Source organism: Hypanus sabinus, chromosome 4, assembly GCF_030144855.1.
Source record: "Hypanus sabinus isolate sHypSab1 chromosome 4, sHypSab1.hap1, whole genome shotgun sequence".
Taxonomy (NCBI): domain Eukaryota; kingdom Metazoa; phylum Chordata; class Chondrichthyes; order Myliobatiformes; family Dasyatidae; genus Hypanus; species Hypanus sabinus.
Genome location: NC_082709.1, coordinates 187,682,927 through 187,710,670, shown reverse-complemented (window position 1 = coordinate 187,710,670; position 27,744 = coordinate 187,682,927). Strand labels below are relative to the sequence as shown.

Here is a 27,744-nt window from a genome sequence, read left to right as displayed (position 1 = left end):
ACCACTCTGAACCAACAGTCACTACCCTATTCACCATCTCAGTACAGAAACACCGTGACCACTCTGAACGAACTGTCACAACCCTAATCATCCTCTCAGTGCAGAAACACCTTGACCACTCTGAATCAACTGTCACAATCCTAGTCACCATCTGTACAGAAACATAGAGAACACTCTGAACCAACAGACACAAACCTAATCAACATCTCAGTACAGAAACACAGTGACAACTCTGAACCAACAGTCACAACCCTAATCACCATCTCAATACAGAAACACTGTGACCACTCTGAACCAACCGTCACAACCCTCATCACCATCTCAGTAGAGAAACACAGTGACAACTCTGAACCAACAGTCACAACCCTAATCACCATCTCAGTACAGAAACACCGTGACCACTCTGAACCAACAGACACAACTCTAATCAGCATCTGAGTACAGAAACACCTTGACCACTCTGAACCAACAGACACAACCCTAATCACCATCTCAATACAGAAACACCGTGACCAATCCGAACCTACCATCACAACCCTAATCACCATCTCAATACAGAAACACTGTGACCACTCTGATCCAACCGTCACAACCCTAATCACCATCTCAGTACAGAAACACTTTGACCAATCTGAACCAACCCTCACAACCCTAATCACCATCTCAGTACAGAAATACCGCGACCAGTCTGAATAAACCGTCACAACCCTAATCACCATCTCAGTGCAGAAACACCGTGACCACTCTGAACCAACTGTCACAACCCTAATCACCATCTCAGTACAGAAAAACCGTGACCACACTGAACCAGCTGTCACGACCCTAAATCACCATCTCAGTACAGAAACACACACTCTGAAACAACCATCACAACCCTAATCACCATCTCAATACAGAAACACCTTGACCACTCTGAAACAACCATCACAACCCTAATCACCATCTCAATACAGAAACACCTTGACCACTCTGAAACAACCATCACAACCCTAATCACCATCTCAGTACAGAAACACCGTGACCAATCTGAACCAACCATCAGAACCCTAATCACCATCTGAATACAGAAACACTGTGACCACTCTGATCCAACCGTCACAACCCTAATCACCATCTCAGTACAGAAACACCGTGACCACTCTGAACCAACCGTCACAACCCTAATCACCATCTGAATACAGAAACACTGTGACCACTCTGATCCAACAGTCACAACCCTAATCATCCTCTCAGTACAGAAACCCCGTGACCACTCTGAACCAACTATCACAACCCTAATCACCATCTCAGTACAGAAACACCGTGACCTCTCTGAACGATCAGACACAACTCTAATCAGCATCTCAATGCAGAAACACTGTGACCACTCTGAACCAACCGTCACAACCCTAAATCACCATCTCAATATAGAAACACTGTGATCACTCTGAACCAACAGTCACAACCCTAATCACCATCTCAGTACAGAAAAACCGTGACCACACTGAACCAGCTGTCACGACCCTAAATCACCATCTCAGTACAGAAACACACACTCTGAAACAACCATCACAACCCTAATCACCATCTCAATACAGAAACACCTTGACCACTCTGAAACAACCATCACAACCCTAATCACCATCTCAATACAGAAACACCTTGACCACTCTGAAACAACCATCACAACCCTAATCACCATCTCAGTACAGAAACACCGTGACCAATCTGAACCAGCCATCAGAACCCTAATCACCATCTGAATACAGAAACACTGTGACCACTCTGATTCAACCGTCACAACCCTAATCACCATCTCAGTACAGAAACACTGTGACCACTCTGATCCAACCGTCACAACCCTAATCACCATCTCAGTACAGAAACACTGTGACCACTCTGAACCAACAGTCACTACCTTAATCACCATCTCAGTACAGAAACACCGTGACAACTCTGAACGAACAGTCACAACCGTAATCATCCCCTCAGTACAGAAACACCGTGACCTCTCTGAACGATCAGACACAACTCTAATCAGCATCTCAATGCAGAAACACCGTGACCACTCTGAACCAACCGTCACAACCCTAAATCACCATCTCAATATAGAAACACTGTGATCACTCTGAACCAACTGTCACAACCCTAATCACCATCTCAGTACAGAAACACCATGACCACTCTGAACGATCAGACACAACTCTAATCAGCATCTCAATGCAGAAACACCGTGACCACTCTGAACCAACAGTCACTACCCTAATCACCATCTCAGTACAGAAACACCGTGACAACTCTGAACGAACAGTCACAACCCTAATCATCCTCTCAGTAGAGAAACACCGTGACCTCTCTGAACGATCAGACACAACTCTAATCAGCATCTCAATACAGAAACACCGTGACCACTCTGAACCAACCGTCACAACCCTAAATCACCATCTCAATATAGAAACACTGTGATCACTCTGAACCAACAGTCACAACCCTAATCACCATCTCAGTACAGAAACACCATGACCACTGTGAACCAACAGTCACAACCCTAATCACCATCTGTACAGAAACACTGTGACCACTCTGAACCAGCCATCATAACCCTAATCACCATCTCAGTACAGAAACACCGTGATCTCTCTGAACCAAGCTTCACAACCCTAAACACCATCTCAATACAGAAACACCGTGACCAATCCGAACCAACCATCACAACCCTAATCACCATCTCAATACAGAAACACTGTGACCACTCTGATCCAACCGTCACAACCCTAATCACCATCTCAGTACAGAAACACTTTGACCAATCTGAACCAACCCTCACAACCCTAATCACCATCTCAGTACAGAAATACCGCGACCTGTCTGAATAAACCGTCACAACCCTAATCACCATCTCAGTGCAGAAACACCGTGACCACTCTGAACCAACTGTCACAACCCTAATCACCATCTCAGTACAGGAACACCGTGACCACTCTGAACCAACCATCACAACCCTAATCACCATCTCAGTGCAGAAACACAGTGACCACTCTGAAACAACCATCACAACCCTAATCACCATCTCAGTACAGAAACACCGTGACCACTCTGAACCAACTGTCACAGACCTAATCACTGTCACAGTACAGAAACACTGTGACCACTCTGAACCAACCATCACAACCCTAATCACCATCTCAGTACAGAAACACTGTGACCATTCTGAAGCAACCGTCACAACCCTATATCACCATCTTAGTACAGAAACAATGTGACCACTCTGAACCTACTGTCACAACCCTAATCATCATCTCAGTACAGAAACACGAGGACCACTGTGAACCAACCGTCACAACCATAATCATCATCTCAGTACAGAAACACCGTGACCACTCTGAACCAACCATCACAACCCTAATCACCATCTCAGTACAGAAAAACCGTGACCACACTGAACCAGCTGTCACGACCCTAAATCACCATCTCAGTACAGAAACACACACTCTGAAACAACCATCACAACCCTAATCACCATCTCAATACAGAAACACCTTGACCACTCTGAAACAACCATCACAACCCTAATCACCATCTCAATACAGAAACACCTTGACCACTCTGAAACAACCATCACAACCCTAATCACCATCTCAGTACAGAAACACCGTGACCAATCTGAACCAGCCATCAGAACCCTAATCACCATCTGAATACAGAAACACTGTGACCACTCTGATCCAACCGTCACAACCCTAATCACCATCTCAGTACAGAAACACTGTGACCACTCTGATCCAACCGTCACAACCCTAATCACCATCTCAGTACAGAAACACTGTGACCACTCTGAACCAACAGTCACTACCCTAATCACCATCTCACTACAGAAACACCGTGACAACTCTGAACGAACAGTCACAACCCTAATCATCCTCTCAGTACAGAAACACCGTGACATCTCTGAACGATCAGACACAACTCTAATCAGCATCTCAATGCAGAAACACCGTGACCACTCTGAACCAACCGTCACAACCCTAAATCACCATCTCAATATAGAAACACTGTGATCACTCTGAACCAACAGTCACAACCCTAATCACCATCTCAGTACAGAAACACCATGACCACTCTGAACCAACAGTCACAACCCTAATCACCATCTGTACAGAAACACTGTGACCACTCTGAACCAGCCATCATAACCCTAATCACCATCTCAGTACAGAAACACCGTGATCTCTCTGAACCAAGCTTCACAACCCTAAACACCATCTCAGTACAGAAACACTGTGACCACTCTGAACCAACCATCACAACCCTAATCACCATCTCAGTGCAGAAACACAGTGACCACTCTGAAACAACCATCACAACCCTAATCACCATCTCAGTACAGAAACACCGTGACCACTCTGAACGATCAGACACAACACTAAACAGCATCTCAATGCAGAAACACCGTGACCACTCTGAACCAACTGTCACAGACCTAATCACTGTCACAGTACAGAAACACTGTGACCACTCTGAACCAACCATCACAACCCTAATCACCATCTCAGTACAGAAACACTGTGACCATTCTGAAGCAATCGTCACAACCCTATATCACCATCTTAGTACAGAAACAATGTGACCACTCTGAACCTACTGTCACAACCCTAATCATCATCTCAGTACAGAAACACGAGGACCACTGTGAACCAACCGTCACAAGCATAATCATCATCTCAGTACAGAAACACCGTGACCACTCTGAACCAACCATCACAACCCTAATCACCATCTCAGTACAGAAAAACCGTGACCACACTGAACCAGCTGTCACGACCCTAAATCACCATCTCAGTACAGAAACACACACTCTGAAACAACCATCACAACCCTAATCACCATCTCAATACAGAAACACCTTGACCACTCTGAAACAACCATCACAACCCTAATCACCATCTCAATACAGAAACACCTTGACCACTCTGAAACAACCATCACAACCCTAATCACCATCTCAGTACAGAAACACCGTGACCAATCTGAACCAACCATCAGAACCCTAATCACCATCTGAATACAGAAACACTGTGACCACTCTGATCCAACCGTCACAACCCTAATCACCATCTCAGTACAGAAACACTGTGACCACTCTGAACCAACAGTCACAACCCTAATCATCCTCTCAGTACAGAAACATCGTGACCTCTCTGAACGATCAGACACAACTCTAATCAGCATCTCAATGCAGAAACACCGTGACCACTCTGAACCAACCGTCACAACCCTAAATCACCATCTCAATATAGAAACACTGTGATCACTCTGAACCAACAGTCTCAACCCTAATCACCATCTGTACAGAAACACTGTGACCACTCTGAACCAGCCATCATAACCCTAATCACCATCTCAGTACAGAAGCACCATGATCTCTCTGAACCAAGCTTCACAACCCTAAACACCATTTCAGTACAGAAACACTGTGACCACTCTGAACCAACCATCACAACCCTAATCACCATCTCAGTGCAGAAACACAGTGACCACTCTGAAACAACCATCAGAACCCTAATCACCATCTCAGTACAGAAACACCGTGACCACTCTGAACGATCAGACACAACACTAAACAGCATCTCAATGCGGAAACACCGTGACCACTCTGAACCAACTGTCACAGACCTAATCACTGTCACAGTACAGAAACACTGTGACCACTCTGAACCAACCATCACAACCCTAATCACCATCTCAGTACAGAAACACTGTGACCATTCTGAAGCAACCGTCACAACCCTATATCACCATCTTAGTACAGAAACAATGTGACCACTCTGAACCTACTGTCACAACCCTAATCATCATCTCAGTACAGAAACACGAGGACCACTGTGAACCAACCGTCACAACCATAATCATCATCTCAGTACAGAAACACCGTGACCACTCTGAACCAACCATCACAACCCTAATCACCATCTCAGTACAGAAAAACCGTGACCACACTGAACCAGCTGTCACGACCCTAAATCACCATCTCAGTACAGAAACACACACTCTGAAACAACCATCACAACCCGAATCACCATCTCAATACAGAAACACCTTGACCACTCTGAAACAACCATCACAACCCTAATCACCATCTCAATACAGAAACACCTTGACCACTCTGAAACAACCATCACAACCCTAATCACCATCTCAGTACAGAAACACCGTGACCAATCTGAACCAGCCATCAGAACCCTAATCACCATCTGAATACAGAAACACTGTGACCACTCTGATCCAACCGTCACAACCCTAATCACCATCTCAGTACAGAAACACTGTGACCACTCTGATCCAACCGTCACAACCCTAATCACCATCTCAGTACAGAAACACTGTGACCACTCTGAACCAACAGTCACTACCCTAATCACCATCTCAGTACAGAAACACCGTGACAACTCTGAATGAACAGTCACAACCCTAATCATCCTCTCAGTACAGAAACACCGTGACCTCTCTGAACGATCAGACACAACTCCAATCAGCATCTTAATGCAGAAACACCGTGACCACTCTGAACCAACCGTCATAACCCTAAATCACCATCTCAATATAGAAACACTGTGATCACTCTGAACCAACAGTCACAACCCTAATCACCATCTCAGTACAGAAACACCATGACCACTCTGAACCAACAGTCACAACCCTAATCACCATCTGTACAGAAACACTGTGACCACTCTGATCCAACCGTCACAACCCTAATCACCATCTCAGTACAGAAACACTGTGACCACTCTGAACCAACAGTCACAACCCTAATCATCCTCTCAGTACAGAAACATCGTGACCTCTCTGAACGATCAGACACAACTCTAATCAGCATCTCAATGCAGAAACACCGTGACCACTCTGAACCAACCGTCACAACCCTAAATCACCATCTCAATATAGAAACACTGTGATCACTCTGAACCAACAGTCTCAACCCTAATCACCATCTGTACAGAAACACTGTGACCACTCTGAACCAGCCATCATAACCCTAATCACCATCTCAGTACAGAAGCACCATGATCTCTCTGAACCAAGCTTCACAACCCTAAACACCATTTCAGTACAGAAACACTGTGACCACTCTGAACCAACCATCACAACCCTAATCACCATCTCAGTGCAGAAACACAGTGACCACTCTGAAACAACCATCACAACCCTAATCACCATCTCAGTACAGAAACACCGTGACCACTCTGAACGATCAGACACAACACTAAACAGCATCTCAATGCGGAAACACCGTGACCACTCTGAACCAACTGTCACAGACCTAATCACTGTCACAGTACAGAAACACTGTGACCACTCTGAACCAACCATCACAACCCTAATCACCATCTCAGTACAGAAACACTGTGACCATTCTGAAGCAACCGTCACAACCCTATATCACCATCTTAGTACAGAAACAATGTGACCACTCTGAACCTACTGTCACAACCCTAATCATCATCTCAGTACAGAAACACGAGGACCACTGTGAACCAACCGTCACAACCATAATCATCATCTCAGTACAGAAACACCGTGACCACTCTGAACCAACCATCACAACCCTAATCACCATCTCAGTACAGAAAAACCGTGACCACACTGAACCAGCTGTCACGACCCTAAATCACCATCTCAGTACAGAAACACACACTCTGAAACAACCATCACAACCCGAATCACCATCTCAATACAGAAACACCTTGACCACTCTGAAACAACCATCACAACCCTAATCACCATCTCAATACAGAAACACCTTGACCACTCTGAAACAACCATCACAACCCTAATCACCATCTCAGTACAGAAACACCGTGACCAATCTGAACCAGCCATCAGAACCCTAATCACCATCTGAATACAGAAACACTGTGACCACTCTGATCCAACCGTCACAACCCTAATCACCATCTCAGTACAGAAACACTGTGACCACTCTGATCCAACCGTCACAACCCTAATCACCATCTCAGTACAGAAACACTGTGACCACTCTGAACCAACAGTCACTACCCTAATCACCATCTCAGTACAGAAACACCGTGACAACTCTGAATGAACAGTCACAACCCTAATCATCCTCTCAGTACAGAAACACCGTGACCTCTCTGAACGATCAGACACAACTCCAATCAGCATCTTAATGCAGAAACACCGTGACCACTCTGAACCAACCATCACAACCCTAATCACCATCTCAGTACAGAAAAACCGTGACCACACTGAACCAGCTGTCACGACCCTAAATCACCATCTCAGTACAGAAACACACACTCTGAAACAACCATCACAACCCGAATCACCATCTCAATACAGAAACACCTTGACCACTCTGAAACAACCATCACAACCCTAATCACCATCTCAATACAGAAACACCTTGACCACTCTGAAACAACCATCACAACCCTAATCACCATCTCAGTACAGAAACACCGTGACCAATCTGAACCAGCCATCAGAACCCTAATCACCATCTGAATACAGAAACACTGTGACCACTCTGATCCAACCGTCACAACCCTAATCACCATCTCAGTACAGAAACACTGTGACCACTCTGATCCAACCGTCACAACCCTAATCACCATCTCAGTACAGAAACACTGTGACCACTCTGAACCAACAGTCACTACCCTAATCACCATCTCAGTACAGAAACACCGTGACAACTCTGAATGAACAGTCACAACCCTAATCATCCTCTCAGTACAGAAACACCGTGACCTCTCTGAACGATCAGACACAACTCCAATCAGCATCTTAATGCAGAAACACCGTGACCACTCTGAACCAACCGTCATAACCCTAAATCACCATCTCAATATAGAAACACTGTGATCACTCTGAACCAACAGTCACAACCCTAATCACCATCTCAGTACAGAAACACCATGACCACTCTGAACCAACAGTCACAACCCTAATCACCATCTGTACAGAAACACTGTGACCACTCTGAACCAGCCATTATAACCCTAATCACCATCTCAGTACAGAAACACCGTGATCTCTCTGAACCAAGCTTCACAACCCTAATCACCATCTCAGTACAGAAACACTGTGACCACTCTGATCCAACCGTCACAACCCTAATCACCATCTCAGTACAGAAACACTGTGACCACTCTGAACCAACAGTCACTACCCTAATCACCATCTCAGTACAGAAACACCATGACCACTCTGAACCAACAGTCACAACCCTAATCACCATCTGTACAGAAACACTGTGACCACTCTGAACCAGCCATCATAACCCTAATCACCATCTCAGTACAGAAACACCGTGATCTCTCTGAACCAAGCTTCACAACCCTAAACACCATCTCAATACAGAAACACTGTGACCACTCTGATCCAACCGTCACAACCCTAATCACCATCTCAGTACAGAAACACTTTGACCAATCTGAACCAACCCTCACAACCCTAATCACCATCTCAGTACAGAAATACCGCGACCTGTCTGAATAAACCGTCACAACCCTAATCACCATCACAATGCAGAAACACCGTGACCACTCTGAACCAACTGTCACAGACCTAATCACTGTCACAGTACAGAAACACTGTGACCACTCTGAACCAACCATCACAACCCTAATCACCATCTCAGTACAGAAACACTGTGACCATTCTGAAGCAACCGTCACAACCCTATATCACCATCTTAGTACAGAAACAATGTGACCACTCTGAACCTACTGTCACAACCCTAATCATCATCTCAGTACAGAAACACGAGGACCACTGTGAACCAACCGTCACAACCATAATCATCATCTCAGTACAGAAACACCGTGACCACTCTGAACCAACCATCACAACCCTAATCACCATCTCAGTACAGAAAAACCGTGACCACACTGAACCAGCTGTCACGACCCTAAATCACCATCTCAGTACAGAAACACACACTCTGAAACAACCATCACAACCCTAATCACCATCTCAATACAGAAACACCTTGACCACTCTGAAACAACCATCACAACCCTAATCACCATCTCAATACAGAAACACCTTGACCACTCTGAAACAACCATCACAACCCTAATCACCATCTCAGTACAGAAACACCGTGACCAATCTGAACCAGCCATCAGAACCCTAATCACCATCTGAATACAGAAACACTGTGACCACTCTGATCCAACCGTCACAACCCTAATCACCATCTCAGTACAGAAACACTGTGACCACTCTGATCCAACCGTCACAACCCTAATCACCATCTCAGTACAGAAACACTGTGACCACTCTGAACCAACAGTCACAACCCTAATCATCCTCTCAGTACAGAAACATCGTGACCTCTCTGAACGATCAGACACAACTCTAATCAGCATCTCAATGCAGAAACACCGTGACCACTCTGAACCAACCGTCACAACCCTAAATCACCATCTCAATATAGAAACACTGTGATCACTCTGAACCAACAGTCACAACCCTAATCACCATCTCAGTACAGAAACACCATGACCACTCTGAACCAACAGTCACAACCCTAATCACCATCTGTACAGAAACACTGTGACCACTCTGAACCAGCCATCATAACCCTAATCACCATCTCAGTACAGAAACACCGTGATCTCTCTGAACCAAGCTTCACAACCCTAAACACCATCTCAGTACAGAAACACTGTGACCACTCTGAACCAACAGTCACAACCCTAATCCCCATCTCAGTACAGAAACACTGTGACTACTCTGAACCAACCGTCACAACCATAAATCACCATCTCATTACAGAAACACCATTACCACTCTGAACGATCAGTCAGAACCCTAATCAGCATCTGAGTACAGAAACACCTTGACCACTCTGAACCAACAGACACAACCCTAATCACCATCTCAATACAGAAACACCGTGACCAATCCGAACCAACCACCGCAACCCTAATCACCATCTCAATACAGAAACACTGTGACCACTCTGATCCAACCGTCACAACCCTAATCACCATCTCAGTACAGAAACACTTTGACCAATCTGAACCAACCCTCACAACCCTAATCACCATCTCAGTGCAGAAACACCGTGACCACTCTGAACCAACTGTCACAACCCTAATCACCATCTCAGTACAGAAACACCGTGACCACTCTGAACCAACAGTCACAACCCTAATCACCATCTCAGTACAGGAACACCGTGACCACTCTGAACCAACCATCACAACCCTAATCACCATCTCAGTACAGAAACACCGTGACCACTCTGAACCAACAGTCACAACCCTAATCACCATCTCAGTACAGGAACACTGTGACCACTCTGAACCAACCATCACAACCCTAATCACCATCTCAGTACAGAAACACCGTGACCAATCTGAACCAGCCATCAGAACCCTAATCACCATCTGAATACAGAAACACTGTGACCACTCTGATCCAACCGTCACAACCCTAATCACCATCTCAGTACAGAAACACTGTGACCACTCTGAACCAACAGTCACAACCCTAATCACCATCTCAGTACAGAAACACCATGACCACTCTGAACCAACAGTCACAACCCTAATCACCATCTGTACAGAAACACTGTGACCACTCTGAACCAGCCATTATAACCCTAATCACCATCTCAGTACAGAAACACCGTGATCTCTCTGAACCAAGCTTCACAACCCTAATCACCATCTCAGTACAGAAACACTGTGACCACTCTGATCCAACCGTCACAACCCTAATCACCATCTCAGTACAGAAACACTGTGACCACTCTGAACCAACAGTCACTACCCTAATCACCATCTCAGTACAGAAACACCATGACCACTCTGAACCAACAGTCACAACCCTAATCACCATCTGTACAGAAACACTGTGACCACTCTGAACCAGCCATCATAACCCTAATCACCATCTCAGTACAGAAACACCGTGATCTCTCTGAACCAAGCTTCACAACCCTAAACACCATCTCAATACAGAAACACTGTGACCACTCTGATCCAACCGTCACAACCCTAATCACCATCTCAGTACAGAAACACTTTGACCAATCTGAACCAACCCTCACAACCCTAATCACCATCTCAGTACAGAAATACCGCGACCTGTCTGAATAAACCGTCACAACCCTAATCACCATCACAATGCAGAAACACCGTGACCACTCTGAACCAACTGTCACAGACCTAATCACTGTCACAGTACAGAAACACTGTGACCACTCTGAACCAACCATCACAACCCTAATCACCATCTCAGTACAGAAACACTGTGACCATTCTGAAGCAACCGTCACAACCCTATATCACCATCTTAGTACAGAAACAATGTGACCACTCTGAACCTACTGTCACAACCCTAATCATCATCTCAGTACAGAAACACGAGGACCACTGTGAACCAACCGTCACAACCATAATCATCATCTCAGTACAGAAACACCGTGACCACTCTGAACCAACCATCACAACCCTAATCACCATCTCAGTACAGAAAAACCGTGACCACACTGAACCAGCTGTCACGACCCTAAATCACCATCTCAGTACAGAAACACACACTCTGAAACAACCATCACAACCCTAATCACCATCTCAATACAGAAACACCTTGACCACTCTGAAACAACCATCACAACCCTAATCACCATCTCAATACAGAAACACCTTGACCACTCTGAAACAACCATCACAACCCTAATCACCATCTCAGTACAGAAACACCGTGACCAATCTGAACCAGCCATCAGAACCCTAATCACCATCTGAATACAGAAACACTGTGACCACTCTGATCCAACCGTCACAACCCTAATCACCATCTCAGTACAGAAACACTGTGACCACTCTGATCCAACCGTCACAACCCTAATCACCATCTCAGTACAGAAACACTGTGACCACTCTGAACCAACAGTCACAACCCTAATCATCCTCTCAGTACAGAAACATCGTGACCTCTCTGAACGATCAGACACAACTCTAATCAGCATCTCAATGCAGAAACACCGTGACCACTCTGAACCAACCGTCACAACCCTAAATCACCATCTCAATATAGAAACACTGTGATCACTCTGAACCAACAGTCACAACCCTAATCACCATCTCAGTACAGAAACACCATGACCACTCTGAACCAACAGTCACAACCCTAATCACCATCTGTACAGAAACACTGTGACCACTCTGAACCAGCCATCATAACCCTAATCACCATCTCAGTACAGAAACACCGTGATCTCTCTGAACCAAGCTTCACAACCCTAAACACCATCTCAGTACAGAAACACTGTGACCACTCTGAACCAACAGTCACAACCCTAATCCCCATCTCAGTACAGAAACACTGTGACTACTCTGAACCAACCGTCACAACCATAAATCACCATCTCATTACAGAAACACCATTACCACTCTGAACGATCAGTCAGAACCCTAATCAGCATCTGAGTACAGAAACACCTTGACCACTCTGAACCAACAGACACAACCCTAATCACCATCTCAATACAGAAACACCGTGACCAATCCGAACCAACCACCGCAACCCTAATCACCATCTCAATACAGAAACACTGTGACCACTCTGATCCAACCGTCACAACCCTAATCACCATCTCAGTACAGAAACACTTTGACCAATCTGAACCAACCCTCACAACCCTAATCACCATCTCAGTGCAGAAACACCGTGACCACTCTGAACCAACTGTCACAACCCTAATCACCATCTCAGTACAGAAACACCGTGACCACTCTGAACCAACAGTCACAACCCTAATCACCATCTCAGTACAGGAACACCGTGACCACTCTGAACCAACCATCACAACCCTAATCACCATCTCAGTACAGAAACACCGTGACCACTCTGAACCAACAGTCACAACCCTAATCACCATCTCAGTACAGAAACACCGTGACTACTCTGAACCAACCGTCACAACCATAAATCACCATCTCAGTACAGAAACACCATTACCACTCTGAACGATCAGTCAGAACCCTAATCAGCATCTGAGTACAGAAACACCTTGACCACTCTGAACCAACAGACACAACCCTAATCACCATCTCAATACAGAAACACCGTGACCAATCCGAACCAATCACCACAACCCTAATCACCATCTCAATACAGAAACACTGTGACCACTCTGATCCAACCGTCACAACCCTAATCACCATCTCAGTACAGAAACACTTTGACCAATCTGAACCAACCCTCACAACCCTAATCACCATCTCAGTGCAGAAACACCGTGACCACTCTGAACCAACTGTCACAACCCTAATCACCATCTCAGTACAGAAACACCGTGACCACTCTGAACCAACAGTCACAACCCTAATCACCATCTCAGTACAGGAACACCGTGACAACTCTGAACCAACCATCACAACCCTAATCACCATCTCAGTACAGAAACACCGTGACCACTCTGAACCAACAGTCACAACCCTAATCACCATCTCAGTACAGGAACACTGTGACCACTCTGAACCAACCATCACAACCCTAATCACCATCTCAGTGCAGAAACACCGTGACCACTCTGAACCAACTGTCACAACCATAATCACCATCTCAATACAGAAACACCGTGACCACTCTGAACCAACCATCACAACCCTAATCACCATCTCAGTGCAGAAACACAGTGACCACTCTGAAACAACCATCACAACCCTAATCACCATCTCAGTACAGAAACACCGTGACCACTCTGAACGATCAGACACAACACTAAACAGCATCTCAATGCAGAAACACCGTGACCACTCTGAACCAACTGTCACAGACCTAATCACTGTCACAGTACAGAAACACTGTGACCACTCTGAACCAACCATCACAACCCTAATCACCATCTCAGTACAGAAACACTGTGACCATTCTGAAGCAACCGTCACAACCCTATATCACCATCTTAGTACAGAAACAATGTGACCACTCTGAACCTACTGATACAACCCTAATCATCATCTCAGTACAGAAACACGAGGACCACTGTGAACCAACCGTCACAACCATAATCATCATCTCAGTACAGAAACACCGTGACCACTCTGAACCAACCATCACAACCCTAATCACCATCTCAGTACAGAAAAACCGTGACCACACTGAACCAGCTGTCACGACCCTAAATCACCATCTCAGTACAGAAACACACACTCTGAAACAACCATCACAACCCGAATCACCATCTCAATACAGAAACACCTTGACCACTCTGAAACAACCATCACAACCCTAATCACCATCTCAATACAGAAACACCTTGACCACTCTGAAACAACCATCACAACCCTAATCACCATCTCAGTACAGAAACACCGTGACCAATCTGAACCAGCCATCAGAACCCTAATCACCATCTGAATACAGAAACACTGTGACCACTCTGATCCAACCGTCACAACCCTAATCACCATCTCAGTACAGAAACACTGTGACCACTCTGAACCAACAGTCACTACCCTAATCACCATCTCAGTAGAGAAACACCGTGACAACTCTGAACGAACAGTCACAACCCTAATCATCCTCTCAGTACAGAAACACCGTGACCTCTCTGAACGATCAGACACAACTCTAATCAGCATCTCAATGCAGAAACACCGTTACCACTCTGAACCAACCGTCACAACCCTAAATCACCATCTCAATATAGAAACACTGTGATCACTCTGAACCAACAGTCACAACCCTAATCACCATCTCAGTACAGAAACACCATGACCACTCTGAACCAACAGTCACAACCCTAATCACCATCTGTACAGAAACACTGTGACCACTCTGAACCAGCCATCATAACCCTAATCACCATCTCAGTACAGAAACACCGTGATCTCTCTGAACCAAGCTTCACAACCCTAAACACCATCTCAGTACAGAAACACTGTGACCACTCTGAACCAACAGTCACAACCCTAATCCCCATCTCAGTACAGAAACACTGTGACCACTCTGAACCAACCATCGCAACCCTAATCACCATCTCAGTACAGAAACACCGTGACTACTCTGAACCAACCGTCACAACCATAAATCACCATCTCATTACAGAAACACCATTACCACTCTGAACGATCAGTCAGAACCCTAATCAGCATCTGAGTACAGAAACACCTTGACCACTCTGAACCAACAGACACAACCCTAATCACCATCTCAATACAGAAACACCGTGACCAATCCGAACCAACCACCACAACCCTAATCACCATCTCAATACAGAAACACTGTGACCACTCTGATCCAACCGTCACAACCCTAATCACCATCTCAGTACAGAAACACTTTGACCAATCTGAACCAACCCTCACAACCCTAATCACCATCTCAGTGCAGAAACACCGTGACCACTCTGAACCAACTGTCACAACCCTAATCACCATCTCAGTACAGAAACACCGTGACCACTCTGAACCAACAGTCACAACCCTAATCACCATCTCAGTACAGGAACACCGTGACCACTCTGAACCAACCATCACAACCCTAATCACCATCTCAGTACAGAAACACTGTGACCACTCTGAACCAACAGTCACAACCCTAATCACCATCTCAGTACAGGAACACTGTGACCACTCTGAACCAACCATCACAACCCTAATCACTATCTCAGTGCAGAAACACCGTGACCACTCTGAACCAACTGTCACAACCATAATCACCATCTCAATACAGAAACACTGTGACCACTCTGAACCAACCATCACAACCCTAATCACCATCTCAGTACAGAAACACCGTGACCTCTCCGAACCAACAGAGACAACCCTAATCACCATCTCAGTACAGAAGCACTGTGACCTCTCTGAACGAACTCTTCATATGCTGCTGAACCAACAGTGCCAGTGTTGCTGCTGCCAATAGTTTTTCTTTATGCACCTACTTTTGTGCTAATGAGGTTGGATCTGTACCGTAGTGGTGAACGTAACACTTTTAGTGCCGGTGACCTGCTTTCAATTCCCACTGCTGCCTGTAAGGTATTTTCGTGTGTTTCCTGTGACTGCATCGGTTTCCTCCCACATTCCAGGGACAGATGCTTTGATAGGCTAGTTGTTCACATTGGTATAATTCGGCTGCACAGGCTGAATAGGTTTGTTCCCTCCAAATGAAATAACGTTCTCTGTGTAGCAATAAACTCAATGTTGTCTCTGAGTTGTAAACTCAATGTTGCCAGACTTGTAGACGTCTTAAATGCCACTGATCTCTCGTTCTCTGCTTTTATTTTAGGGGTGTGCTTGGTTAAACATGAAAGCAGTTACCGTACTGATGTAGTTAATCACAATTGGAATTTTTGGTTCTCTATTGTTTCCACGGACTACGGACTTTTCCAGATAAACAGCAAATGGTGGTGTGAAGATGGAAACACTTCAAATTCACGCAATGGCTGTGGGATAGAGTGTATTGGTGAGTAATGTAATGGGTCATATAATCAAGTGTCAGTTGGTCTTCACTGCTAGGATGCCAGTTATAACCATAGAATTGTAGAACTTTACAGCACAGAAACAGTCCTTTTAGCCCTTCTTGGCTGTGCCGAACCATTTTTCTGCCTAGTCCCACTGACCTGCACTTGGGCCATATCCCTCCAAAATCCTCTCATCCATGTACCTGTCCACGTTTTTTCTTAAATGTCAAAAGTGAGCCTGCATTTACCACTTCATCTGGCAGCTCATTCCACACTCTCACCACTCTCTGAGTGAAGAAGACCCCCCCCAATGTTCCCTTTAAACTTTTCCCCCTTCACCCTTAACCCATGTCCTCTGGTTTTTTTCTTCCCTAGCCTCAGTGGAAAAAGCCTGCTTGTATTCACTCTATCCATACCCATCATAATTTTATATACCTCTATCAAGTCTCCCTTCATTCTTCTGTGCTTCAGGGAATAAAGTCCTAACCTATTCAACCTTTCTCTGTCACTCAGTTTCTCAAGACCTAGCAATATCCTTGTAAACCTTCTCTGCACTCTTTCAACCTTATTAATATCCTTCCTGTAATTAGGTGACCACAACTGCACACAATACTCCAAATTTGGTCTCACCAATGTCTTATACAACCTCACCATAACATTCCAACTCTTATACTCAGTACTTCGATTTATAAAGGCCAATGTGCCAAAAGCTCTCTTTACAACCCTATCCAACTGTGACGCCACTTTTAGGGAATTATGGATCTGTACTCCCAGATCCCTCTGTTCTACTGCACTCCTCTGTGTCCTACATTTACTCCATTTACCTTGTATGTTCTACCTTGGTTTGACCTTCTGAAGTGCAATACCTCACACTAGTCCGCATTAAACTCCATCTGCCATTTTTGAGCCCATTCCTCCAACTGGTCCAAATCCCTCTGCAAGCTTTGAAAACCTTCCTCACTGTCCACTACACCTCCAATCTTTGTATCATCAGCAAATTTGCTGATCCATTTTGCCACACTATCATCCAGATCATTGATATAGGTGACAAATAACAATGGACCCAGCACTGATCCCTGTGGCACACCACTTGTCACAGGCCTCCAAGTCCCTGTCTATGCAAATACTTGTAGATCTCTTATCTCTTAGTATTCCGTCCAATAATTTACCTCCTACCGATGTCAGACTTACCGGCCTATAATTTCCTGGCTTACTTTTTGAGCCTTTTTTAAACAATGGAACTACATGAGCTATCTTCCAATCCTCCGGCACCTGACCCGTGGATATCAACATTTTAAATATTTCTGACAGGGCCCCTGCAATTTCAACACTAGCCTCCTTCAAGGTCCGAGGGAATACCCTGTCAGGTCCTGGGGATTTATCTACTCTGATTTGCCTCAAGACAGCAAGCACCTCCTCCTCTTCAATCTGTATAGGTTCCATGACCTCCCTACTTGTTTGCCTTGTTTCCATAGACTCCATTCCAGTTTCCTTAGTAAATACAGATGCAAAAAACCTATTTAATATCTCTCCCATTTCTTTTGGTTCCATACATAGCCGACCACTCTGATCTTCCAGAGGACCAATTTTATCCCTTACTATCCCTTTGCTCTTAACATACCTGTAGAAGCTCTTAGGATTATCCTTCACCCTGACTGCCAAAGCAACCTCATGTCTTCTTCTGGCCCTCCTGATTTCTTTCTTAAGTATTTTCTTACACTTTTTATACTCCTCAAGCACCTTATTTCCTCCCTGTTGCCTATACATGTTATACATCTCTCCCTTCTTCTTTATCAGAGTTCCAATATCCCTTGAGAACCAAGGTTCTTTATTCTTTTTCATTTTGCCTTTAACCCTGACCAGAACATACAAACTCTGCACTCTCAGAATTTCTCCTTTGAAGGCCTCCCGCTCACCAACAACATCCTTGCCAGAGAACAACCTGTCCCAATCCACGCTTTTTAGATCCTTTCTCATTTCTTCAAATTTGGCCTTTTTCCAATTTAGATCTTCAACCCAAGGGCCAGATCTATCTTTATCCATGATCAAGCTGAAACTAATGACGTTATGATCACTGGAACCAAAGTGTTCCCCTACACACACTTCTGTCACCTGCCCTAACTCATTTCCTAATAGGAGATCTAATATTGCATCCTCCCTAGTTGGTACATCTATATATTGATTTAGAAAACTTTCCTGAACACATTTCACAAACTCTAACCCATCTAGACCTTTAACAGTATGGGAATCCCAATCAATGTGTGGAAAATTAAAATCCCCTATAGTCACAACTTTCTGTCTCCTGCAGTTGTCTGTTATCTCTCTGCAGATTTGCTCCTCCAATTCTTGCTGACTATTGGGTGGTCTATAATACAACCCTATTAATGTGGTCATACCTTTTCTGTTTCTCAGCTCCACCCATATGGCCTCAGTAGACAAACCCTCTAATCTGTTCTGCCGAAGCACTGCTGTAATATTTTCCCTGACTAGCAAAGCCACCCCACCACCCTTCATCCCTCTGCCTCTATCACATCTGAAACATCTAAACCCTGGAACATTGAGCTGCCAGTCCTGCCCCTCCTGTAGCCAAGTTTCAGTAATGGCTATGATGTCATAATTCCACGTGTCAATCCACGCCCTCAGCTCGTCTGCCTTTCCCACAATACTCCTCGCATTGAAATATACGCCCCTCAGAAGATTATTACCACCACCCACAACCCTTCTATTTGTGACTTTGCATGAACTACTAACATCATTTATTTTTATCCCCGTTCCACTATCTACTCTGGCACTCTGGTTCCCACCCCCTGCAAATCTAGTTTAAACTCTCCCCACTAACACTAGCAAACCTCCTTGCAAGTATATTGGTCCCCTTGTAGTTCAGGTGTAACCCGTCTCTCTTGTACAGGTCCCACCTGCCCCAGAAGAGGTCCCAATGATCCTGAAATCTGAAACCCTGCCCCCTACACCAGTTCATCCTCCAGAGCATCCTACTCTTACCCTCACTGGCACGTGGCACAGGCAGCAATCCGGAGATTACTACCCTCGAGGTCCTGTTTTTCAACTTGCTACCAAGCTCTCTGTACTCACTCTTCAGGACCTCCTTACTCTTTCTACCTATCTCATTGGTACCAATGTGTAACACGACATCTGGCTGATCACCCGCCCACTTCAGAATGCTATGCACGCAATCAGAGACATCCCTGACTCTGGCACCCGGGAGGCAACAAACCATCCGGGAGTCTCTGTCAAGACCACAGAATCTCCTGTCTGTACCCCTGACTATGGAGTCCCCTATCACTACCACTCTCCTCTTCTTCCTCCCTCCCTTCTGCACTGCAGAACCAGACTCAGTGCCAGAGATCCGGCTGCTGCAGCTTGTCCCAGATAAGCCACCCCCCCCAACAATATCCAAGTTGGTACACCCATTTAGAAGGGGAATGGCCACAGGGGAACCCTGCACTACCTGCCCTTTCCTCTTCCCTCACCTGACGGTAACCCAATTTCCTGTGCCCGGTTCCTTAGGTGTAACTACCTCCCGGAAACTACTATCTATAAACTGCTCAGTCTCCCGAATGACCCAAAGGTCATCCAGCTCCTGCTCCAGTTCCCTAACGCGGTCTGTTAGGAGCTGCAGCTGGATGCACTTCTTGCAGGTATCGTTGTCAGGGACACCGGAGGCCTCCCTGACTTCCCACATCCTGCAAGAGGAGCATTCCAACATCCTGCCTGGCGTTCTCTCTAGTCTGAACAAAAAAAAGAAGAAAAACAGAAACTTACCGGAACCTACCCTCGCCTCTGTCTGTTTCTCACCGAAGCCTAATTGAGCCAAAGCCATCCCACTCCAACTCAGTCCACTCCAACTGCGACGATGGCCGCTGTATATGGCGGTCTTTCTTTTAAACCTAGGTGTGCTACATCACGCGCCTGCGCAGTCTAGCTTCTTTTCCCCGATCAGTTAAACAAAAGAAAAACGAGCTTCCCTCTGTGATGCTTCAGTCTTTCAATCTCAGCCTCTAGCTTCAATTGAAAATTATTGCTTGCTTTTGGGTTGCAACCTAGAATATTCTCCCTTCGGCCCAATGGGAGAGGGAAGAATATACAAAGGCCTGAAAGCATGGGGTGGTTACTGGAAGTTCGCAAAATGGATGTTGATGCTGTCAGCAACAGATTGGTATGGACAGGACAGAGGAGTGAGATCTCTGGCTCCATAGAGAAGTGACCTATCAATGGCCAATGATAGAAGTGACCCATCTTTGACCAACTTAGAAGTAACCCATCGATGGCTGACAATAGAAGGTGCCAGAAGGTCTATATTACAAAACTGGAAAGAAGTAAATCCTCCTACTACATTTCAGTGGTTCTCCCAAACTATTTCTAATTTGAGTTTGGAAAAAATCAGAAGCACTATCTTTGATTCTTCAATTAAATTTGAAGAAACCTGGGGACCATTTATTCGACACTTTCATATGAATTAATTTGGCCTATTTCAGATCCTTTTCTCTACTTATCCTTGTTCAGGTATGGAGTTCCGGAGTTCTTTTCTTGACACCTTCATATATTTATAAAGTGCTATTATTGCCCATGTTAGTTTTAGTTTAGTATTTTTTTTCAATATATATATTTTCTCATATATAATTTCAATTTTTTTTTTCTTTTTTCGATGATTATTTTTGGTTTTTTTTCATATATATTTATATAGACTTGATTGATTTATGTACCTTTTGTTGATGGATGTTTTAATAGGATATTATTATCCTATTACTAATGTAATCTCAAGTTTATTGAATCTGTAATCTATTCATTATTATGTGTTGTTTTTTTTATATATGAAATTTAATAAAAAGATTGAAAAAGAAAGAAGAAAGACAATAGAAGGTGACCCATCATTGGCCAATGATAGAAGTGATCCATCTTTGGCCTACTTTAGAAATGATCCATCTTTGGCCAGTTATAGAAGTGACCCCATCTTTAGCCGATATAGAAGTGACCCATCTTTGGCCAATTATAAGAGTGGCCCATCTTTGGCCAGCTATAGAAATGGCCCATCTTTGGCCAACTATAGGAGTGGCCCATTGTTTTGGTGATAACAGAGCCCAGCAAGCTGGGACTGTCAGCATCAGAATAATCATTTCAATCCTGGTCTTTCTCATTGTAGATTTACTTGACGATGACATCACGGATGATGTTCAGTGTGCAAAACGAGTGGTCAGTGATCCCCAAGGAATGAGAGCCTGGTAGGTTTAATCTGCGCACTGTTTCTATGCTAGAAGGTAAGAAGTATAGAAGATTTTGATAATAAACACAAGAGATTCTGCATGTGCTGGAAATTCATACAGCACACACAAAATGCTGAAGGAACTCATCAGGTCAGATAGCATTTATGGAAATGGTTAACAGTCAAGGTGACAAGCCACAACCCTTCATCAGGGGTGGGAAGGAAGGGGGAAGGAGACAGAGTAAGAAGGTGGGGGTAAGGGAAGGAGGACAAGTGAAAGGTGATCAGAGAAACCAGGTAGGGGGAGGAGCATGGATGAAGTAAGAAGCTGGGAGGTGACAGGTGGAAAAGGCAAAAGGCTGGAGAACAAGGAATCAGATTGGAGAGCAGACAGTTGAGAAAGGGAAGGAGGATGGGCACCAGGGGGAAGAGTGAGGCAGGAGAAGAGCAGAGTTAAGAGCCCAGAGTGGGGAATAGAAAAGAGGGAAGTGGGAGGGAAAACAATTACCAGGACAATGTTCATGCCATCAGGCTAAAGCAATCCAAAAGAAATGTGAGGTATTGCTCCTCCTCCATTAGAGTTTTTGATGATCTACCTTTCCCATCCTTGAACATATTGTAAAGAAACACCTAGATTGTGTGGACATGGAGAGGATATTTCCTATTGTGGGGGAGTCTCGGACCAGAGGACACAGCCTCAGAGTAGAGGGACATCTATTTAGAACACAGGTGAAAAGGGATTTATTTAGCCAGAGACTGGAGTATCTGTGGAATTCATTACCATAGATGGCTGTGGAGGTCGTCATATTTAAGGTGGAAGTTTATGGGGAGAAGGAGGGAGAATGGGGTTCAGAGGGAAAAATATCAACCTAGATGGAATGGTGGAGCAGATTTGATCGCTGAATGGTTCCAAAGTTTTACGGTTCTTTTATTTCTATTTAGAGAACTCATCCTTCTGGCCCAATAAGCCGCACAGCCCAGCAACCCACCTATTTAATTCTAACCTAAATCACAGGACAATTTACAATGGCCAATTAACCTACTAATCGGTACAAACTTCTTATAGAGGACATCACAGTTGAACTCCGAACTCTATTGGCCCAAGCTGTCACAGCGTTGTGCTAGCCGCTATGTTACCATAGCACCCAGAACATCATCGGCACAAAGAGCATAGGAGCAGCGAGTTCTATTCATGTAGATCTTTGGAGAAAGGGAAGTCCACCAGTTCACATCGATCACAGAACACAAAACAGTACAGGCCCTTTTGCCCATGATTTTGTGCTGACCTTTTAACCTAGTCCAAAATCAATCTTCCCCATTCCCTCTGTCACATACCCTGTGACGGGTTAACGAAGCGGCAGAAATGGAAAACACATTGGAGTCTGGTATTGCTATAAACTAATTGTGTTTATTAGTAACTAAGCAATACAGTAATATAAATGCAAATATATTGAACAGGTTAGCAATGATATATCTGTACACAAGTGTGGAAGTAGGAACAAAACTAGGCTCTTTCAAACCTAGGGGTGAATGGGTACAGTCTAACAATGATGAAGAGAGTCCAGTTCAGTTCGAGGTAGTTAGTTGAGTAACGTTGGAGAGAGAGAGGTGAGAGGTGAGAGGTGAGAGGTGAGCCGATGCCATCGATCTTCCTGTTGTCTTCTGAAATCCCCGTTGTCCTCCGAAATCCTGTGGATGTCACCAACTGTGACCATAACAAGTACAACCGTTCTTCAGTGAGGGAATTATCACCCAGGCGAGGGTGGACACACAAATAGTTCCCCACTGGTTGCACCTTTGGCTAGAGCCACTGATCGATTTCCCTGAATCGATCCTCCAAAAACCCCACCTGCCCATGGGTACAACAAAGCTCGTTCAGTGTCTGAAACTGTGTGTCTGTGTAACAGTGGACCTGGTTTTTATCTCCACATATTGGACACCAACTGTCCGTCAACCTGCTCTGCCCTACTCTCTCTGCAGGAACTTTTACAAGCAGGCAAGTGTCCTTGTGGAAAGGTAAACAACTTGTAGAGAAATCATAACATCTCTCTCTCCCTCTCTCCCTCTCTCCTCAACCAGCGTCCAAAAGCCAGTCTCATTCTCCCAACATTTTAAAGTGTTTGTCCACAGATAATATGAACCCTAGGGGTATGTAACACTTCCTACATACCCCTCCATTTTTCTATCATCCATGTGCCTATCTAAATGTTCCTGATGTGCTTGCCTCTGCCACCACTCCTGACAGCACGTTCCACACACCCACCCTCTCATGTAAAACACTTAACTCTGAAATCTCCCCCAATACTTTCCTCAAGCACTGAAAAGATATGCCCTCTCATGTTAGTCATTTCACACTGCAAAAAAGCAACTGCATAATTCATACACTAGGTGAGACCACAGTTGGAGTAGAGTGTACTGTTTTGGTTGCCCTGCTGCAGGAAAGCCATTGTCAAGCTGGAGAGAGTGCAAAAGAGATTTACAAGGCTCCTGCTTGGGAGAAGCTAAAGTCAGATGTATCAGAGTTAGAGTGGAGTAGAGGGAATTACAGAGGCATGCGAGAGGAGCTGGCTGAAGATGATTGGAAGGGAATACTATCAGGAATGATGGCAGGAGCTCCTGGGGGGAGTTTGGAAGGAGCAGGGTGAATACATCCCAAAGAAGAAAGGTATTTTATAGGTAAGGCAACCATGGCTGACAAGGGTAAGAGAGGTCATAGATATCAAAAATTAGTGGGAAGTTAGAGGATTGAGAAGCTTTTAAAAACTAACAGAAGACAATTAAAAGCCAGAAGGTGAGAAAAGATGAAATATAAAGGAAGGCTAGCCAATAATATCAAAGAGGATAACAAACATTTGTCAAATATATAAAGAGTAAAAGAGAAGTGAGAGTGGATATCAGACTGCTGAAAAATAACCCTGGAGAGGTCGTAATGAGAGACAAAGGAATGATGGCAGAACTTACTAAAGTTTTGCGTCAGTCTTCACTGTGGAAGGCACAAGCATTGTGTCAGAAATCTCAGACTGTCAAAAGTCAGTGTTGAGGTTATTACTGTGGAGAAGGTGCTTAGGAAACTGAAAGATCTGAAGGTAGATATGTCACCTGGACCAGATGGTGTACACCCTAGGGTTCTGAAAGAGGTGGCTGAAGAGATTGTGGAGGCATTAGTACTGATCCTTCAAGAGTCACTAGAGTGCATGTCACTCTACACTTTAAGGACTGAGGGAGGCAGAAGAAAGGAAATTATAGGCAGTTAGCCTGACTTCAGTGTTTGGGAAGATGTTGGAGTCCATTATTAAGGATGAGGTTTCAGGATACTTCAAAGTTCAACGTAAATTTATTATCAAAGTACCTTAAACAACCCTGAGCTTAATTTCAGTATGTGTCACCATACACAACCCTGAGATTCATTTCAGTATGTGTCACCATACGCAACCCTGAGATTAATTTCAATATGTGTCACCATACACAACCCTGAGATTCATTTCAGTATGTGTCACCATACACAACCCTGAGCTTAATTTCAATATGTGTCACCATAGACAACCCTGAAATTAATTTCAATATGTGTCACCATACACAACCCTGAGCTTAATTTCAATATGTGTCACCATAGACAACCCTGAAATTAATTTCAATATGTGTCACCATACACAACCCTGAGATTAATTTCAGTATGTGTCACCATACACAACCCTGAGCTTAATTTCAATATGTGTCATCATACACAACCCTGAGCTTAATTTTCTTGTGGACATACACAGTAAATCTATTGAATAACCACAACGGAATCAATGAAAGACTTCACCAATCTGGGCATTCAACCAGTGTGCAAAAGACAACAAACAGAGTAAATACAGAAATTTAAAAAAATGATAATAATTAATATTGACAATAAATATTGAGGACATGAGATGAAAAGTCCTTGAAAGTGAGTCCATAGGTTGTAAAACAGTTCATTGTTGGGGTGAGTGATGTTATTCCCTCTGGTTCAATCCCTGATGGGTGAGAGGTAGGAACTGTGGTGCCTAGTGCTATGCATCCTGAGGCTCCTGTACCTTCCCCTTGATGGCAGCAGTGAGAAGAGAGCACATGATAAAGTAGGCCAAAGTCAGGATGATCTCCCGAATCGGAAATCCTGTCTGACAAATCTGTTGGAATTCTTTGAGGAACTAACAGACAGGATAGGGAAAAGGTGAGTCAGTGGATGTTGTTTACTTGGATTTTCAAAAGGCCTTTGACAAGACTCTGCACTTGAGGCTGCTTAATAAGATAAGAGCCCCTGGCATTATGGGAAAGATACCAGAATGGATGGATGATTGGCTGACAGGCATAAGGCAGATTCAGAATAAAGGGAGCTTATTGTTTTGGCTCCCGGTTGCTCAACAGGGGTCAGTGTTGAGACTACTTCCTTTCACATTATATGTCATCAATTTGGATGATAGAATTGATGGCTTTGTGTCATGTTTCAGACGTATGTAGTGTGGTAAACTATGTATACCTGTCTGGACACGCCCCTCTGCTGACTGCTCCTGTCGATCTTCCCACAGACCCCTGTATAAAGGTGATTGCAGGCACTGCTCCTCCCTCAGTCTCCGAAATGTCGTGCTCCCTTTTTGCTGCTAATAAAAGCCTGTCGTTCACTTCCCGTCTCCGAGAGTTATTGATGGTGCATCACATAGATAGGTGGAAGGGCAGGTAGTGTTGGACGATAAGGCCATGGCAGGAACTGGCTTACTGGCACTGGAAAGCATCTCGCTAACCACTATGCTGCGTGTTGCCCCTTTTTGCTGCAGCCCTCCCCTGGTCTCTGACAATCTTGCTCTGTTTCAGGTACGGCTGGAAGAATGGATGCCAAAGAGATCTCAGCAACTTCCTGTCAGAGTGCTCTCTGTAACAAGACATGAAACCCACTCACTGGAGCTGCGTTCTGCAATTAACCTGAGATTCTGCTAATGACCTCGTATTACTGAAAGCCCAGTGAACGAGCGAAACATTCACCATTTCCAACGCCATAGATTGGTGTCATTTAGTACTTTCCTAACAACTTGATTGAGGTGTGATTGGAGCTTATTTTTGTGTGTTTAAAGTTCAAACC

At 44.5% G+C, this 27,744-nt stretch overlaps 1 protein-coding gene across 1 annotated transcript in view; it reads left to right on the top strand.

Annotated features, from left to right (window-relative positions):
* LOC132392412 (lysozyme C-like) overlaps nt 1-27,543 on the top strand; it is a 34,619-nt gene extending 7,076 nt beyond the window's left edge. The window contains exons 2-4 of the mRNA XM_059966236.1: nt 17,257-17,433; nt 22,590-22,668; nt 27,480-27,543. Coding sequence (XP_059822219.1) covers nt 17,257-17,433; nt 22,590-22,668; nt 27,480-27,543 — 320 coding nt within the window. The remainder of the gene's footprint in view (nt 1-17,256; nt 17,434-22,589; nt 22,669-27,479) is intronic.
* The last annotated feature ends 201 nt before the right edge of the window (nt 27,544-27,744 follow it).